This window comes from Grampus griseus, assembly GCF_964374135.1.
Source record: "Grampus griseus genome assembly, chromosome: 3".
In the NCBI taxonomy this organism is placed as follows: domain Eukaryota; kingdom Metazoa; phylum Chordata; class Mammalia; order Artiodactyla; family Delphinidae; genus Grampus; species Grampus griseus.
Genome location: NC_139019.1, coordinates 167948494 through 167967536, shown reverse-complemented (window position 1 = coordinate 167967536; position 19043 = coordinate 167948494). Strand labels below are relative to the sequence as shown.

Sequence of the window (19043 nt, the reverse complement as noted above, 5' to 3'; positions counted from 1 at the left end):
GACCACGGCGGCACCCGATCCCAGACTTCCAGCCGTCAGGACGCTGAGCAAACAATTTCTGTTGTTTGTGAGCCATCCCATCTGCAGTATTTTGTTGCAGCAGCCTGAACGGTCTATGACTATTTCTACTTTTTCATTGTAAATGTTTAGAAAATACATATGGAGAGAAATAATACAAAACCCCGCTGTGATCCTGCCACCCAGATTACCTTTGTTAACATCTTTCACGTATATAATTCCTTTTTTCTATAAATGACACACATATAACTTGCTTTCCTCATTCAACAGCATTAAAAGCTCTTTCCCCCAAGGTCATCAAAGATTCTGTTCAGAAGATGCATAAGTGCATCCAACCAACAGCCCACTGTCAGACGTCTAATAACTTCCAGTTCTTTGCCCCTCCTCCCGCGAGGTGACAACCCCTCTAGGACAGGTCATAGACTCCGGCCCCACCCCAGCACGTGGCGGCTGAGCCGGGGACCCTGCCACTTTCAGGATGACTTATGGCGACGTGCCCCGGTACTCCCCCACCTGCTGCCGCAACGTGCCCGGCTCCCCAGCCCTGCCACCACGGGAGGGATGCGCGTGACGCTCCGCCCGCCGGCACCCAACATGCAGTCCCTGCTACACATGCCGACATCCACCCTGTCACCCGGCGCTGCCGGTCCCACTGGCCCTTGTGTGAGCTGTGCATCCTCCTTGCCGCTACCCGGGCTCCTACCTTGTTCTTGAAGTACACCTCGATGGGCATGATGAAGCCTGCGTAACCCGACTCCTCCACTTTGTAGGGGGGCTCCTTGCACACTGGAAAGAAAGGGAAAACCGCTGTCAGCGCTAGGAGGCCAGCTCCCCCAGCATGGGAAACCCCAGGCCCCGTTCCATGCCAAAGGGGTCAAGAGGAAGAGAAGCAGCGGAGCAGGAGAAAGGTGACCCCGTGGCGCCAGGGTGGGAGAGCGCTGGGGAAGCGGCACGAGACCAGCTACGGCAGCGCAGCCAGCACTGGCCACTGGCCACACAGGTTCAACTGACTGAGGGCAGCACAGCAGTGCGGCTCAGCGAGGTGCCGGGCCAGGGGGCCCCTGGTCTCCCAGCAGGGCAGGCACTCTGCTGTGCCCTCCTCCTGCCATCGCCCACTCAAACATGGATACTGAGGCCCCACTTGGGGCCAGGGACACGGACGCCAGGAGATGGAGATGGACATGGCCCGGTCCCAGCGGGGGCTCGCCTGGGTTCCACCTCAGCACCTAAGCAAAGCATTCCCAGGTGAAGAGTGATGAGAGAGGGAGGGAGGGAGGGGGAGAAAGAAACTAAGAAGAACAGTAAAATAGAGGTAAAACAATCTCCCGCAGTCTCACCCTCCAGGATGAACTGTCAATGTTTTGACAGGTATGCTGTCATTATGCAATGACAGCATTGAGAACAATATTGTTCTCCCGCATGTAAGAAAAAAAATCAGAACTGTACAGATCAAATCCCCCTTGTCCTCCGCCCCTCCCTCTCCTGAGGCAACCAGACCGGGAGATAGGAAAAAATAGGGAAAAACCTTTACACACGTATGTCTGTACTGTAATTCTTAAGGGGGCCAGAAATTGCCAGAAAACAGTGCATTGGAACATAATGAAACATGACTTTTTAGGGCTTCCCTGGTGGCGCAGTGGTTGAGAGTCTGCCTGCCAATGCAGGGGACACGGGTTCAAGCCCTGGTCTGGGAAGATCCCACGTGCAGCGTAGCAACTAGGCCCATGAGCCACAACTACTGAGCCTGCGTGTCTGGAGCTTGTGCTCCGCAACAAGAGAGGCCGCAACAGTGAGAGGCCCGTGCACCGCGATGAAGAGTGGCCGCCGCTTGGCGCAACTAGAGAAAGCCCTCGCACAGAAACGAAGACCTAACACAGCCAAAAATAAATAAATTAATAAATTAATTTTAAAAAAGAAACATGACTTTTTAAAAATTAAAACCTCGTAAGATTTTTCTTAAAAAAATCATTTAAAATATCATATACCTCAAATATCTCACGTGTCTCATCTATCTGCGCAAACAAAACTGGTGGGGGGTGGGTTTAGAGTAACTGGGGACCCTCAAGGCCAGGGCTGGCTGGACAGCCTTGCACAGGACCCCGCTCTGCAAACCACAGGGGCGGGGCTCCAGGGAGCTGCGCGGACTGGCGGGTAAGCCGGCCCCAGGGGCTCCCCCTGCCCCTACGCCAGCCACTGTCCTCCAAGCCCAGCTCCCGCTCCCCCCACGCCCCCCAGGAGGGCTCAGCCTGCGCTTCAGGCTCCAGTCCCCACAGCCCGGGGCTTGAGGCATGCTCAGCTGGACGGACTTCCCTGCCAGGGGCGAGGGGGGCCGTCCCGACCGGGCCGTAGGACCCACCGCCCCCGCAGCATAGCCTCCCGTGGGGGCAGCAGTAGCCCGGCTGCCTCGGCTGAGCGCCCTGAGCACTGTCACCTGACCTCGGGGCCTGCACAGAATCATTACTGCTACCAAACGCTGCACTCGCTCATTCGTGCATTCACTCCACCACTATCCGCGCCCGACAGTGTCAGGTGCCCGGCTGACGCCAGAGGCCAAGGGGACACCTCTGGTCCCCAGGAGTAAGCTCAGTCACCTTCAGTCTGACGGTCAGCCCACCTGGAAGTAAGGAGTGCCCCTGCCTGCAGGCTGGGTCAATGGGCGGTGGCCCAGGCAGCCCGGGGACACTGTGGGGTCGACCTCGGCCCCAAATCCCTATTTGAGCCAGCTCCTACTCTGCTGCTCCTCGGAGAGCCTCCTGGCGGTGCTGGCTGGGCATGCCGGAAGCAGCCCGCCCCAAGATACCTCCTCGTTCCCTCTGAAGCCCGTGGCTCCCGGCGTCGTGCAGGTCAGGGCCCCAGCTGTCCACCGCTCCCCCGAGGACGCCTCAGCCCCTCCTGCCCCTACGGCTCAGTGGCTCGCCCGCCACCAAGCGCTGTGAAGGCTACCTCCAAACATCTCTGGGCTGCACCCCGCTGCCTGGCGCCCTGAGCCTCCGCTCCAGCCCCTCACCAGCCGACCTGCCTCAGGCTTGCTCCCAGGCCTCTTCTGCAGAGGCCGCGGGAAGGACCCCTCTGAATCACAGATCTGTGTCCCGTGATGGCTCCTCACTGCCCTCAGGACCAACTTCCAGCCGCTCCAGGGGGCCTGCACGGGGCTCCATGCCCTCCAGGCTCATCTCTCACCAGCCCTGCCACGCTGCCCCTCTCAGATCACAGACCACTTCCTCCGGGACCCCTTCACTGAGCAGCAGCCCCCGTCCCCCATCAAGTTCCAGGCTGCGGTTCCCTCCTCCGGCCCCGAGCGTCCTGTATCACTGGGTCTCAGCACTCCTTGTGCTTACTGTCTCCACCTTCCTCAATCCTACACGAGCTCCGGTTCATGCAGTGTGACACTCCCAGAGCCAGCACCATGGCCAGGCCTTTTGGAAACATTCACTACATATCTGTCAAATACTGCTGAGCGGGCCACATGTCACACCTCTGTCAGGTCATCTACTGAAGTGAGAGGCCTGTCCAGGGACAGGAAGAAATGTGGGCAGGGAGGCCAGGTCACGGCCCGCCTCTCCCCGAGTCTCTCGATCCCGTTTGAGCAGACTGAGGGGGGGTTTCTCCACCTGCATGAACCCTGCCCGCCTAGTGCCCAAGCCCCCCCACTGTGAGCGTCCTGCAGTCTGCCTCATGTGCCCCGGCCTCGCACAGGGCCGGGCACCTGCTTGCTTGCTGAATTAACCTGCATCCAGGAAGGAAAGAGGAAGCAGAGAGGAAGGGTGGCCTGTTCTTGCTGCACAATCCCCCAGCAGAGGAGGGAGGGACCGGGGACCTGCCTGCACCCTCCACCCCAATGTCCATCTCCCCCCGCCCACTCCCAGTCTGAATCCCCTCAGCCATGAAGGCCCGAGTCAGGGCCCCCTCCCGCAGGGACAGCCCTGGCTTCCCTCGGCCTCTGACCCCCAGGTCACTTACTTCCACTCATGTCACCTCTGATCTTCATCTCTCTACCAGACGACAAACCCCTTCAGGGAAGGGACCCTGCTTTGCATTTCTCAATCTCTCTCTAAAGGCCTCTCGGAGGACGGGCACTCCCAGGCTGAAAGCCACCTTATCCGTTCAGAGACGGGGCACAGGGGCCAGAGTACAGGCTTCCAGATGTGGGAGACCGAGCAGATGCCACCGGCCTGCCTGCCGTCCCACCTGAGGGCCCATGGCAAGCAAAGTGAGGCCAGGAGGAAACCAAATAATGCCGGGAGAGTAACGGGGAGGGAGGCGATGTGAGCAGTCAAGAACTTTCTGGAAGGCAGAAAGTGGGTGAGAGCATGCCGGGCAAGCAAACAGGAAGAGGAAGCTGCAGCCGGGGACATGGCACAGGCGCTGCAGGGGGGGCCTGAGCCCCGGGAGGCCTGGGCTGGGGCATCCGCAGGTGCAGTGGGGAGCGGGTGGCTAGGGGTTTTTCTTGGGGTGATGAAAACGTTCTGGAATGAGAGAGGTGATGGCTGAGCCACTGTACGAACACAATAGACACGAGGATTGTACACATTAAGGGTGAATTTTATCATGTGTGACTCATACCTCAGTAAAGCAGTTATTAAAAAAAAAAAGCCAACCAGAGCGGCTGTGACTGGAACAACAGCCCTGGGTATCCCTCCTGCGACCTTCCCCACCCCACCCCCTGAGTCAGGCCCTTCTCAGTCAGGAAATTGGGGGACCCACTCCCTAACCAGAAACCGCTGGTAAAGCGAACCCATCCTGCCCTGAACAGAGCACTCGGTAAGAGTTCCCACTTGGAGGAAAGAGGCCAAAGAAACAGGAATACTTTGGGGACCACAAGAGAACTTGGGAAAAGGAAAACAAAAACAAAAACAAAAACCTAGAGTCAATGCCCTCAGATGCAAGACTTGCTCAACAAATGAAAACAAAATACTTTTAAAAAGGAAAATTAGAGAGTAAGAAAGGGCTCTTAGACCTTAGTACAAATATAGTACTTACAACTTTTTAATTCAACAAAAAGACCAGAAAATAAATTCGATGGAATCTCCCAGAATGTAGAGCAAAAAGACATTTTTTTTAAAGGGTGAAAGGTGCAAAAACAACTCAGCAGATTAAACAAATGTCAACAGCAGCTAATATTCATAAAGCAACTACTGTATGCCAGGCAGTATTCTCAGCACTTTATACATTTACCTCATTTAATCCTCCCAACAACACTGTGAGGCAGATGCAGTTGTTCCCATTTTACAGATGAAAAGACTTAAACATAGACAAGTTATATAATAAGCATCCTAGAATGCGAAAAAAGAAATTAAATAGGTGGAAAGAAATTGTCAAAGAAATAGAAGCTAAAATGAAGGACACCAGGACTTCCATGGTGGCCCAGTGGTTAAGACTCCACGCTCCCAACGCAGGGGGCCAAGTTCAATCCCTGGTCAGGGAACTAGATCCCACATGCCACAGCTAAAAGAGCCCATATGCGGCAACAAAGATCCCTCACACAGCAACGAAGATCCAGCATGCCGCAACTAAGACCCAGCACAGCCAAATAAATAAACAAATATTTTTAAAAATAGTAATAATAAATAAAATAAAATGAAGGACACCACATGTCCAACATGATGAACAAACACACAACCAAAAAAGACCCCGGAAACAATGTCATAAAAACCATCTTAAGTCCTTCTAAAGACAAAACAAAAAACTAAAAAACAGGTCATCTGCAACAGAACAAGAACCCAATAGCATCAGACTTCTCAGAAGACAAAGAAGCGACACTTCCAAAGCTCTAATGACAGTAATTCTCCAACTAGAACGTTACACCCAACTAGACTACTATTCAAGTGTGGGAACAGAACAAGGGCACTTCAAATACACTAGGAGTCAAGGAGTTTATTCCCCACACACCTTTCTTTGGAAATTGCTTCAGTAATTAATCTCCTGGGAAACTTCTTGAGAAATTATTCTAGTAAAACAGGAAAATAAACCAAAACATAAGGGTATTAGGTAAATCCCCCCAGGAGAAAAGTAAAGGAAAGTCCCAGCGTGATGGCTAAAGAGGAGCCAGTTCTGACTAGAGGAGGAAGAGACCAGAATGAAATATCTCGAAGGGGAAAAAACTCCACTGAATAAATGACATGCTGGGGAGGATGGAAAAAAGGCAAAGCACCTTTGATGAAAAAGACACAATGCAAGGATGGGAAGAGAAGCAAAGGGTCAAATATGAAGCGCAGTAAACGGGGCCAAATTTTAACCAAGGATGATAAAAAGAGCCCATCTGACCTCGACATGAGCTTGAGCGTTCTCCTTGGAGTGGCCCAGGGTTCAGAGAGCATCCCGACCAGCCCGACAATGGAGAGAGTCGCTACGGTCAGTGCCCTTTGCCAGCTACCGACTTCTAGACTTAATCTCTAATCCTGGAGTGGAGCAACCTTAATGAAGTCAAGTGTAGCTCTCAGAGGGAGGGGTGTAAGGTTCAAGGAAGACGGGGTGCTCCTGCCCTTCTCTTCCTAAATGAAAAGTCAGGAGACCTTGGCCAAAGTTGACAGCATCGAAGAATGCATTCGTTCTCTCAACGAATACTTAGTAAGCACCTAAGTATTACTTAGGATACAGCAGCAAACTATATGGCCAGACACAAACCCCTCACTTGTCGGGGATGAAAGAGGGAGAAGCTTAGGAGAAAGTCTAACCCTTCACGCTAGTAAGTTAATAAACAAATGTGAAAAATCTAGAGATAAGAAGCAAATTTGCTTCTACTGCTTTAAGGTGTTAAGAAAGGACACGACCCAGAAAGGCCTAGAAGTGTTGCCCCTGGGGTGATACCACCGCTGATGAGTTGGGAGGTGGGAACATCCCACCTGGCACATCTCTGCTGGGTCTGTTACGGGTGCATATTGTGGTGTAAAAGATACTTTTTAAGCACATAAAGTATAATTTCAGAGGCTGGAGCCCTATAAGAAATTCACTGGCTGCTTCACCTGATCTGTTTTTCACTGACCACTAAGCAAATGGCGAGTGAGCATTTACCATTCGATACCCGTGACGCAGGTGCCCTCTGTGTAGAGGCCGCACCGACTTTGCAAACACGCACGATTCACCTACTGAAACTCTGCCTGCAAAACGACACTTCAAAAGAGTGCACTTCACTCAAAACCCATGTTTCAGACATCGGGAGCTCAGAGAATGTGCCGCTTCCTCGTGACCACAAACAGGTGACTGGGCCTCTCGGGACCTCAGTTTCCACATCTAGATATGGGAGGGGATCCTGGGGGGCTCCCTGCATCGCACAGCACAGAGCGAGGGCAGGACAAACGTAGGCAGCTCTGAGTGTTACTTCTAGCGGCTGCTTGGTTAAGGACCGGAGGGGAGGAAGATGAAACCAGCAGCTGAAAGGTGGATAGGAGTCACCATCTGAGGCCCCTCCCGGAGAGAAAGGGAGGGACGGGAGAGGGAGGTGATGAAGGAACCGCAGTGGCAGCTGTCTGGGAAAGCAGGCACCTGGGCCAGGAGGGGGCAGCCCGGCTTCTGCTCTGCGTCCGGACACAGCGACCACGGGCTCCCCCAGAATGAACAGGCGTGACCAAGCGCCAAGAAAAACGGGCATATGCAGCCCACAGAGCATAGACTCATGCTTTAAAGCACAGGCAGCTTACCTGGCCCCCTGAGCTTGCTTCCCCATCTGTAAAAGAGGGTCGCGGGGTGAACGAAAAGAGCTTGTGAGCAGGACGTGCCTGATAAGTGGCATGTATTACTACTATTATTATTAGCAGGTGCTTTACAGATACCTGCTGTTGCCAGGAACAAGATGGGCTCTCTCCAAGAGGCTCAGAGACGGAAAAAGGAAAAAGGGAGAGAAGCTGAAGACTCAGGAAAGGAGAAACGAAGGAAAAGGAACAGCGGAAAGCTGATGGAAGAATCCAGAAGAAAAAGAATCTCGAGCCAGTTCTGAACCAGGAGTTTCTACTCCTGTAACACACGTCACTTCCCCACTGGACAGCAAGACACTTGCCGGCCCAAGCCCAGGCCCCCAGCAGGTCCCGGAATGGGCTCCTGCTTCCACCCGAGGCTCCATGCTGTCACAGCATGACCCCCGGCCCCCTGGCCACCTACTGTGGGTAGAGGGGGCAGCAGCCCAGCAACGGCTCTCCCAGCCCTGAAGCCCTTTCCGAGCACAGAGTCCTTTGTTCCTTTATCAATGCATCCATTCGAGAACTATTTTCAAGACCCCTGTGACGGGCTGGGCTTCACATGGGGACCGAATGGTAAAAACAGGAGACAGGGCCCGGCCCCCACAGAGCTCCCAACATCGCCTCCAACTTTGCTCCAAATTCCCCAGGAAGTGGTCTCTGATCGCGTGCCCTGGGTGAGTTCCCGGTTCTCCACCCCGTCAGACAGCCGGGCCGCATGTCACCCTGTACTTCGCAGATGGCCGGGCACTCTGAGGGGTGAAGCCTGGGAGGAGGCGGCGGCGAAACGCAAGCCTTTTCTGCTTTTGCCCCACATACCACGGGCTCTCTAAAGGGCATCTCTCCTCCAACGTGGGCCCAGTAAGCAGCTTCCTGCTTACTCACCAGGGGGTGTAAGTCGCCCTTCCCACCCTCAACCACAGGGCTACATTCTCTGGAAGCTTCTCAGAGCCTGAGTCTAAGTGATGACACAAGATGCTGTCACCACCTCCGCTGGGTTTTCCCTACAGCCAAGTCCGCGGCCAAGGGAGAAGCAGAAGGGATGGTGGAGGCCCTGTGTGGAGGGCGAGCTCTCACCTCGGGCTGCGGGGTACAGGCCACCTGCTCCCCAGGGAGAGGGCAGGCGGCCAGGGTGGGGACACTCACCACGCTTGGGCTTGGGGAAGCTGTCGTGCAGCCGGAAGACCACCTTCTCCACGAAGTGCTGGATCTCACACTGCTCAGGGCCGCGGACAAACACCATCCAGTCATGCGTGAAGCCCTCCGTGGTGGGCTTCTTGCGTAGTTGGGCACGATGTCCCAGCTCTAACTTGACCTGGACAGTGCACTGCAGGGAGAGAGAGGCGGGCACAGGGTCAACGCAGAGCCCAGGGCAGGGTGCTGCAGGCCGTGCCCTCCCCCTGGCCCCCCGCGGCCTACAGAGCTCGTAAGTGAAGGGAGTCTGCGAAGGGGCAGCGCGTTCACAGGAGCAGGAGCCTACACGTGCTCAGGTGGGCGGGGCCCGGACGGCTGTGCATACCTTCGCTCCCCAGGAGGCCAACGGGGCCCCCCCCCCCGCGCCTCCTCCCCACCCTGCCCCAGGGCCTTGGCACCTGTGGTTCCCACTGCCTCGGATGCTCTCCCCCAGGCCTCCCCACGGCTGGCTCCATCCTGTCACCGAGGTCTCGGCTTGACTGTCACCTCCTCAGAGAAGCCCTCCCTGACCACCCAACCTGAAAGCACCCACCACCACCCCATGGCTCTTTATGACACAGTCTTCTCAGCAGTCTCCATGATCAGACATCATCTTGCTAGCAGTCTGCCTGCTCTCCTCTTGCACTGGCTCACTGCAAATGGCTCCCTGCCCGGAGTAGCAACCCTCACCAAGATCTCCTGGAAAACAGCAGCGTGACCCGTGGTGCCACTGCAGTCGCCCCTCAGTACCCATGCGGGATCGCTTCCCGGACCCGAGGATACCAAAATCCACGGATGTTCAAGTCCCTTAGGTAAAAAGGCTTAGCACTTACATGTAACCTACGGATATCCTCCTGCATACTTTAAATCATCTCTAGGTTACCTATAATACCTCGTACAACGTAAATGCTAGGTAAATAGTTGTAACCACATGTAAGTGCTATGTAAATAGTTGCTGGGGCACAGCAAATTCAAGGGTTGCTTACTGGCACTTTCGGGAATCGTTTTCCCGAATATTTTCGATCCACAACTGATTGAATGTGCGGATGCAGAACCCACGGATCCGGAGGGCAGACTGTACCTCGTTCTACGAATGAGGCAACCAAGGCTCCAAGAGTGAGCTGTTGAGTGGCACACACGAGGCGCCTGAGTTGTAGGGAGATTCAGGCCCAGGTGTGTGTGTGTCACCCAAAGGCCACTCCCTTGGCCAGTGTGCCATCCTGCCGTCCTTGATTAAAGCATTTTCATTCTCCACCATCCCACAGAGTGCCTCCTGGAAAACAGAGACCCCTGGGGTCACCTGAGTCACCTGCACAAACGCTGGCTTTGTTTTCAAAGCAGAACAGCGGTTCACAGTGAGAATGGGGGGCAAGTGTGAAGCCAGCTGGGGACAGGTGCAGGTGGGTCCGCGGCCTCGGGCTGCCCTCCTCACACATATGTTGGCCACTCACCTGAGACAGGAAGCAGCTCGTGCCGGCCCCCCGCCACACACACACACTAAGCAGGCAGCCCCAACCCTTCGTAGAACTTGCACCAGTGAGGCCAGCTGAAACCGCCGACAGGGACCCACTGTACACATCTGCTCTGGCCTGTTAAAACCCTCTCTGGACTTCACAGAGATACAGTCTGACACCTAGTATCAAAATCAAGAACGTTACAAAGAAAGCAGAGGCCAAGTGGACACTTGCTCCTAAGTACTGAGATAACGAGGGACAAGCGGGCCAGTGGCCTGGATCCCACGCATCCGGAAGGAAACTCCCCTGTCGGGCTCAACAGCCCAGGCCCAGACCAGAAACCTCCCTCTGCACTCTCTTTCTCACCACCGGACCCCAGGCACCCCTGGGGCCACAGTCCCTCCAGGACCTGCCTCTTCTCTGGGTTCCAAAACCCTGTTCAGACCCACCACCGGCGTACTCCCCACTCTTCCACCCCTCGCTGCTCGGTCACTGCCGGGAAAGCATGGCCCGCCGCTCTCGGTCAGAATCGAGTCCGCAGGCCTCAGCATACCTCCCATCTCACACCTGTGCTTCCTCAAGTCTGGGGTATTCCTCGTTTACCATGCTTTCACCCAAGATCAGAGAGTATGTCACAGAGCCGTGCAAGTTTCCCGCGCTGCAATCCCCTGTACGTGCACACACACATGCTCGTGCACAAAGAAGATGCTGCTAAGTTCTGGCCAGGCCTTAGAGGCTGAGAACCGAGGAAGCACAGGAAAACGCACACATCCTGCATCCCAACTCAGTCAGACACCAGCCATCCCCAAACATACCGGGAACGTCCACTCCCATCCACCTCTGCTCCTTCCGGCCCGCAGCCGGGGGCGCCCTAACTCACTTCTCTCTGATTGGAATTCCACTTGTCCCTTAAGCCCTGGCTCAAGTGCTACTCTCTCCAGAGCCTCTTCTGATAGATCCACACCGGAAACCAACCAGACCCTGGTCTCCACAGCAGTCTGTGTACAACCAACTCCGCTGTGCCACTTCATCCCGACCCTGCTCCTGACTGTTCACTGCTGTCTCCCCCAGGGCCACATCCCACCCGTCCTTTTAACCTCTATCCTGGAATCACGCTGCACGAGGCATCAACACTGGATTAAACCAGAGAGGCTTCCTAGATCAGTGAGTTCTAAGTGGTGCGTTGGTTCCAAGAGGGAAGGGCCAAGGTGACAGATAAGGACAGGGTGGCCCGGACGCATGGACTGGCGGGAGGCAGTGGGTACTTAGCGAGACAACTGTAAAAACAGGGCAGGAGCCCCCCACCCCGCCGGCACAGGACGACAGTCCCCGTGGGGCTGCTTGGGAAAAGAGCAGAGAGCCCCGGGACCGGTCCACTCGGGGGAGGGGTGGGGATCCGGATGGAGCATTTAGATTCCACACTAGAGAAATGACAGCCAACCGTACGCAGGTGACGGATTGGAGGAAACAGCATCTAAGTGATAAAGCACCCCAGCAACTGTGTACACAGTCTGGGCTGAAGGCAAAAAGGACAGACAGACCAACAACAACAAGCCTGCTGGGAGGCAACCAGAGGGAGTGGCTGGAAAAGAAGCCTGAAACAGGAGAACTGGGAGGACCCAAGGGCGGATGCAGAAGGAGAGACAGGCGACCGGGCAGCTGGGTGGCTGTGATGATGCCCATGGAGCCCGGGTGGGTGGAGCGGGGGTGGGGGGTTGGGGACATTTGGGGGGAAATACCCCCCTGACAGCTGGAGAAAAGGCCTGGACGTCTGGATAAACAAGTCATGCTCGAATCAACCACAAGCTTCTATCCGCAGAACGCTGCTTATGGACAACGTTCAAGATAAACAACCCCCAACAATATTTACATGATCCCAAATAGGCCATAATCGCCCCGTACACTTACGGGTGTGTAACAAACTCTGCCTTTCTCTCTGACCTGTTTTCACACTGAGGAGTCGGGAGACAATCCCTGGATTATGGGAAACCAGATCCACATAATCACAATGACAACAGGACACTGTTGAATGGCTTCTGGTATCAATACTTTCAGAGTTAACTCCTAGGTGATGAGATGCCCCCTCAGATTCTGCTGTTCACCAATCCGGAGATTAACAACCCTGCTCCAACCCCAGCTGCCTTCCCGGCATTTCTCATCACGTGGGGTTCCTACCCAGGGCACATGAGCAAGCCCGGCAGAGCAGTGATTGTGAAAGAAGGGAAGACCACAGTTCCATCCGAGGGGGAAAATGGAAGCGCCAAAAAGACGCTCCAGAGGCCAAAGTAAACAGGAAGGTTCTGAAGCGCGATGGGTAATCTTTGCAGCCGGCGGGCCGTGCCCAAAGCTCCGCCCAGGCGGCATCTCTGCCTCAGGGGCCAGCGCCAGCTCAGTCCCGACACCCCCAGACCCCAGGTGCCAATGACTGCATACGCCAGTGCACACAGGAGAAGTCTCCCCTGAATGCTGGAACCTTCTAAGAAGTAAAGATGGTGGAATATCACAGATTTGGGGACACTATATTAGAAAATAAATCATTGATTCCGTAGGACACTCAAGCTACACCGAAGCGGAGGCAAGTAAAGCTGAGCCCTGGCCAACTACTCCGACTCGGTGAGTCACGGTAATTCCACCTCCGACAATTCCACCTCTGCAGGCTCTGCCCCCTCCTTCCTTACTCCACCTGGACTCCTTCCCTGTCCAGCAGAACTAGAGAACTGAAGCAGATCAGTCAGCTGCTTCTCCAGGAAGGGTGCCTGCTGGAGAGGCTCACTGTTGGCTGGATTAATAAGCCCGAGCTGGACTTCCCTGGTGGCGCAGTGGTTAAGAGTCCGCCTGCCAATGCAGGGGACACGGGTTCAAGCCCTGGTCCAGGAGGGTCCCACATGCCACGGAGCAACTAAGCCCGTGCGCCACAACTACTGAGCCTGGGCTCTAGAGCCCGAGAGCCACAACTACCGAGACCGTGTGCCACAACTATTGAAGCCCATGCACCTATAGCCCGTACTCCGCAACGAGAGAAGCCACCGCAATGAGAAGCCCACACACCGAACTGAAGAGTAGCCCCCCTGCTCACCGCAACTAGAGGAAGCCCGTGTGCAACAACGAAGACCCAATGCAGCCAAAAACAAAATGAAAAAAGAAAAACTAATAAATTAAAAAAAAAAAAAAAAAGCCCGCGCTGCCTGGAGTGACGTCCCTCACCTGCCCCGCGGCTGCTGGGAGGCCCCTTGCAGAGCCTCCAGAGGGAGGGCCCGGCCTTGGTCACTGCCACGTCCCAGCATCTTGAGGGCCACTTCGCCACCCACTGCCCCCACAAAAGCCCAGAACAAAGGGGCACTTTCCAGGCTGCTCCAGAAAGAGTTAACTATTCTACCTCTGGGAAATCGTCCCTAAGACCTGAGATGAGATGGAGTGGCACGAGGGCTCCCAGGGCCATCTAGGGACAGTTAAGCTTGGGCTGAGGGCCTCCACTGGGCACTGCCCTCGCTCCAGGCCAACTGGCGGCGGGCACTTGGAACCCAAGGGCCAGAATCCTAAGTCCTGCGAGCCAGGCAGACGCATCAGCCAGCACAGACCCCTGCAGGTGTGGAAGGGGAAGCCCCACCCAGCAGAGACAGAGCCAGCCTGGTGTCAACAGCCCTGCTGGCCTCACAGCCCTCGCTTCCCGGGATCCTTCCCACATCCCTCGAACCCTGCCCTCAGCCCGGCCCCAGGAGACAGGTCTTCAACAAGTGTATCTGTAAGATTTCCCCGGATCTTCTGGTGGGAATTCTCTTTACCAGATGCCCCCCCCCCGCCGTCCCCCCACCCCGGGAATTCCCACTTTACCAAGTGGCCTAATTAGGCCTGGAGTCTGGCTACTGCAGCTAATTCCCTCAGATGCGCAATCCCCTCCCCTCCCAGGAGGAGGAAGCACCCAGGGGTCTTTTCCCTGATCAGCCTGGGACGATTTTGCCAAGTCTGATGACACCCAGCAGGGTCACTGGCAACGTGGTCCACACACCCACAAAGGGGGACAGGGGCTGGGCCCACAGAGCGGCAGCCACACAAGCCCGAAATAAGCGCTCTTCACAGAACTTTCTCCCTCTAGACCCAGCGGGGGGCTCCCGGGAGCAGCCACTGAATCAGAGCACAAGACAGGGAGAGGACAGCCGTCCCTCTGAGACAATCCTCTCAAGTGGAGACTGCCTGACCGGAGGCTGGGACCTCTCAGGACAGCCGCAGGAGGCCCTGGCCCTCTAATGCCCGGCCCACGGGGGCTGGTGGCTGCCCCTACACTCTCTTAGGGCTCCATCCGGCCTCAATTCTCTGACCCAGGGCACCAGGTTAATGACAAAGGGACAAGAAGGGGCTCAATGAATGTGCCTCTGGAAACTCTCTAAGGTAAGTGTGCAGACCGTGAGGGTGTGCAGATACACCCACGATCTTTAGGGCTGTCAGGCTGCTGGGAAGCCTCACCCCTACCAGCCCACCAGGGAGGCCTGGGACAGGATATGCATTAAATATGTAGGAAACGCACACAGACATGTAGATGATGCGTCGGCCATCCCCAGAGTTCTCCAGAGAGCAGTCTTGGGAGATTTTGAACACGAACAAGCCCAATAAAGGCATCTGTCACCAGGCCAGGTGGGCCTGGTGACAAAGGCAGTGATTCCTAGTCACTTTTATTTAACCAACAGTTGGCGAAGCTAAGTGCAAATCTTCGCATTACAAACTACGAGGGACCCAAAGGGGAGCAGAACTCTGGTCCCCGCTCTCAAGCACTTTACAACATGCTTCACAACTTTAAAACCTGGCATCGACCTGCTGTGACAGCTTCAGAGCCAGGTGGGGGAGGACCCCATCACCCTCTCATTAGCACTCTGCACAGTCCTGAGGTTCTCTATGCAAGGTCTGGGGGAAGAGCGAGCGCTCCCCCTAAACATCCCACCAGGCCTCGACTCCTTGCAGGGCTGTCCTGGGCCTGCGTTTGCACATCCGTGAAATGGGCCTTCCCCGTGAGAAACAAACCTCCCTTCTGCAACAGCGGAGTATGGTCACAGGCAGCTGTTCTCAAATCCAAACTTTGGAGATGAAGAGTCAGCGTCAGTTCAACCATGTGGCTCAGCGGGTCGGCCGCCCACCTCGCAGCCAGGCCCAATGCTTTTGTGAAGGGAGGACTCCCTGGTCCTTTGGGGAACAGGACTCCCCAGACGCTGATACCACTTCTAGCTCCCTAGGCAACCCCCCGCCCCCTGAGGCTCCCTTCCCAGCCTCCTTTCCATCTTTTCAGCAGCTGCTCAGTCTGTAACCACGCCCATTCCTTCCCCACCATCCTTGGAGATAAATCACATGGCTCCCAGCCATGACCCCTGCGTGAGCAAAGACCTGCCCCCCAAAATACATCACCATGTCCCCCCTAAAAAAAAATACAAATCCCGCAGACGACAGACGTGTAAGTACAGGCTACAGGTCAAGGGATCAAACAGGTGGGGGTGTGGTCAAGGCAAAGGGTACCAGAATGACATTTTCCCGGGAGCCAGAGCCAAATGCAGAATCCCCCTTCTCAGCTGGGCCTGGAAGTTCTAGAAAACACAACAGGAAGGTCAAGAGAACCAGTCTCCCAGAGCAAGCGGGCCTGGGCGAGCGGGGGAAGCCCTGTTGTTTCCCATCACACTGAGGCATTCACAGGTTTGGGGCATCGTGGGGGAGACAGAGAAGGCTGACTCTGCTGGATTCACAGCGTCTCCCCCGCCCCTTCTCTCCTGCCTCCCCAGGGGCTGCTGCCCCCTAAGGAAGGGACAGAGCTCCTGGGCCTCTCCCAAATTTGCATGAGAACACAGCCGGGGATGAAGAGTCAGACGCCTGGGTGGCTCAAGCTTTCCTCTGGGACCGGTTTCACTTGTCGATACGTGTGCAAGGATCCAGACCAGCGCTGTCGAGTGGAACCTTCTGCCCTGATGGAAAGGTCGCCTCTTCGTGCTACCCAATGAGGTGGCCGGCACCTCAGGAGTGGTGGTTCCTGGGCACTTAAAATGTGGGTGGTGCAACTGAGGAACTGACTTTTTCGTTCTCGTACTTTTAAGTTTAAATAGCCACCGAGTGCTAGCTGCTGCCGCGCTGGGCAGTGGCGAGGTACCTCTCTTTGGCCCAGGGTGCTCGCCTGCTCCCTGCACCCCCAGCAGGACGGCTGTCTCCCTCTGTCACCGACCCAGAACGCCGCCCCTTCTCACCGCTCCGCTCATACAGATGACAGCCACCCAACCAGCCAGGGCGCCACATATCACAAGGGGAATGGACACAGCTGGGCCTGAGATGTTTCCCCGGGAGGCCCGGCGGGTGGGGTGAGGGGCGGGAGCCATGCTCTACGCCCACAGGGTGCCCAGCAAGACTTCCCCAGGGGCCAGCTTCCTTGAAAGTGGACACTGAAGGTTTATTTTGTTTTGTTTCTTAACTCAATACAGATCGGAGGCAACGAGCTCTGTCCCTTCAAGGGAAATGAACTCACACCACTCTGCAGAAATCCCCCATTCAGCTGTCATGAACTATTCCCTACTTCTCAAGAAAGAGGTACAACACCAAGGCTGAAAGGAAATCGCAGTGAGAGGGTGCCCCCAAGCACAGGCCTCAGTGATCCTGCGCCACCAGGCGGCTGGGATGGGCGGGGGGGAGGTCTCCCACCCCCCAACCCTGAAACCCCACGGCCACACAGCACCTTACGAGCCAGAGCTGCCTGAGTGGCGCCGGCAGCCAGGGATGCCCCAACCTGCCCTGACTAACAGCGGGGATTTCAGCTGCCAGCCCCACTGCCCCCACACTGCCTCTCCTGGCTTCGAGCCCCTGGAAGGCAGGGGCAGCAGGGGAGGGTGAAGAAATAAATGATCCTATGTCGGGGGTCGCAATGGTCCAGGGCTTGGGGAGGGGTAAGGGGCTTGGGTACTGAAGAGGAGAACAGCCTTGGGTTCGCCAGGACTGGCTCAGGGTTTCCAGATAGAAGGGAAAGGGGCCGTGGGGAGAGTTTAGGGAGGCTGGGGAACACCCTAGGTTTGCAGCAAGGCTCTCGGTGGCGGCTCCAAGATGCTGGGGAAGGCAGGGAAAATGGGGTGTGCTAGGGGGAGAGGGTAGTGGGTCAAAGTCACGGCATCAGACTAGGGGATGCTGGGAGGAAGTGGGCGACCCTGAACGTAAGGAGAGAGACACATGGGTTCAGGAGAGACTGCAGGTCTCTGCAGGGAGGATGACTATGGTTACAGGAACCAGAGAGAGGAGACCTGGACTGGGGGACAACGTGGGGAAGCGTAAATCAGAGTCACAGGGGCAAAGAGGGCCCGAACTGAGGGGAGTGAGGCATCTGGTGTCTGAAGGGCGTGGAGGCTCCAGGTCCGAGCAGAAATGGTCCCTGGACCTGGTCAAAGAGGGTCTGAAGGTGAAGAGACAGACCCTTGGGGCCCTGCGGTCCATGGGAGAGTGATCAGGGCCTGAAAGCAGAGGGGGCTGAGCAGCAGAGTGGGTCAAAGGCATCTGAAGAAGAAAGCCCAGGTCCAAAAAAGGGGGCCACTCAATGCAGGCCTGGGTCCTGGTGGGAAAAGACCCGGGACCCTACCAGGGTTTGAGGAGGAACAGATGCTCAGGCTGAGGCAAGGGCAGGACCAGAGGGGAGAGAGGTCAGCGTGAGCCTGGGTTCGAGGAAGGAGGAGGCTGCAGACCAAGGCCCCAGGAGTTGTGGGGAACTCAAACCCCAGCAAAGGTTTAATGCCGGGAGTTTGAGAGGATTCAGGGCCAAGGGGCCAGAGGAGGCAGGAGACACCGACTGGCCCTGGATTCAGACAGGAAAGGGGGTACAGGCCGGATCAGAGGAATCTAAGGGGCCGGGGGGGCTGCGGGGACTCAGGACTGTGCCGGGATCCCGAGGGATGTCCCAGGGGGCGCTGGGTCGGACTGGGGTCACAAGGGGCGTCCCAGGGGGATGTGGGCCAGGCCGGGGTCCCGAGGAGCGTCCCAGAGCGTTCTGGGCTGAAGTGGAGATCACGGGGGGTGTCTCACGGGGATCTGGGCCAGACCGGGGTTCCGAGGGGCTTCCCAGGGGACTCTGAGCAGCGGGGGACCGGGGTTCCCAGGGGGGTCCGCGGCGCTCTGACCCGGCGGGGGTGGCGGATGGGGGATGGGCGCCCCCGCCCCACATAAAGGCCCGGGGAGCTGCGGGCGCGCACAAAGCTGGGCGGGCGGGCGCCGAGCGGGAGCGGGGAGGCCGGGACCGAGGAGGGTCGGGCCCGGCCGGGCGGGCGGGTAAGGGAGGGAGGGAGGGAAGGAGGGAGGGGGCCGGGCGGGCGGCGCGGGCCGCGCTGCGGCGGCGCGGCCGCTCCTCACCTGATTGTCCATGGCTGGCTCCCCGCCCCGCCCCCGGGCCCCGCGTCGCTCGCCGCCGCCGCTCAGCGCCGCCGCGCCGCCCTCATTGTCTGTCAGGCGCCGCCGCCGCCTCTCCCGGCCGCCCGCCCGCCCGCCAGCCCCGCGGAACCGGAAACCACCGCCAACCCGGGTCGCGCACCGACTGCGGGCCCCCACCGCCGACTCGGGCCCGCTGCCCGGACTGACAGCTGCCTAGCCCAGTCGACGACGCGGACGGCGACTTGTGGGGCGGGACTTCCGGCCTGGCGGGGGCCTGCCGGGCTGCGGTCGGAGGGACGAAGACCGCAGCCAATGGGAGGCCCGGACCGGAGGGGCGGGAGGAGGGAGGGAGGGAGGCGCG

The 19043-nt window shown here is 56.9% G+C and overlaps 1 protein-coding gene across 1 annotated transcript in view; it reads right to left on the bottom strand.

Moving 5' to 3' along the window:
* MLLT1 (MLLT1 super elongation complex subunit) overlaps positions 1-18713 on the bottom strand; it is a 64552-nt gene extending 45839 nt beyond the window's left edge. Inside the window, exons 1-3 of the mRNA XM_082650899.1 lie at positions 18665-18713; positions 8835-9015; positions 722-804 (exon numbers count right to left, since the gene is read on the bottom strand). Of these exons, the coding sequence (XP_082507025.1) occupies positions 722-804; positions 8835-9015; positions 18665-18676 (276 nt within the window). The 5' untranslated portion in view covers positions 18677-18713. The remainder of the gene's footprint in view (positions 1-721; positions 805-8834; positions 9016-18664) is intronic.
* Positions 18714-19043: the final 330 nt, after the last annotated feature.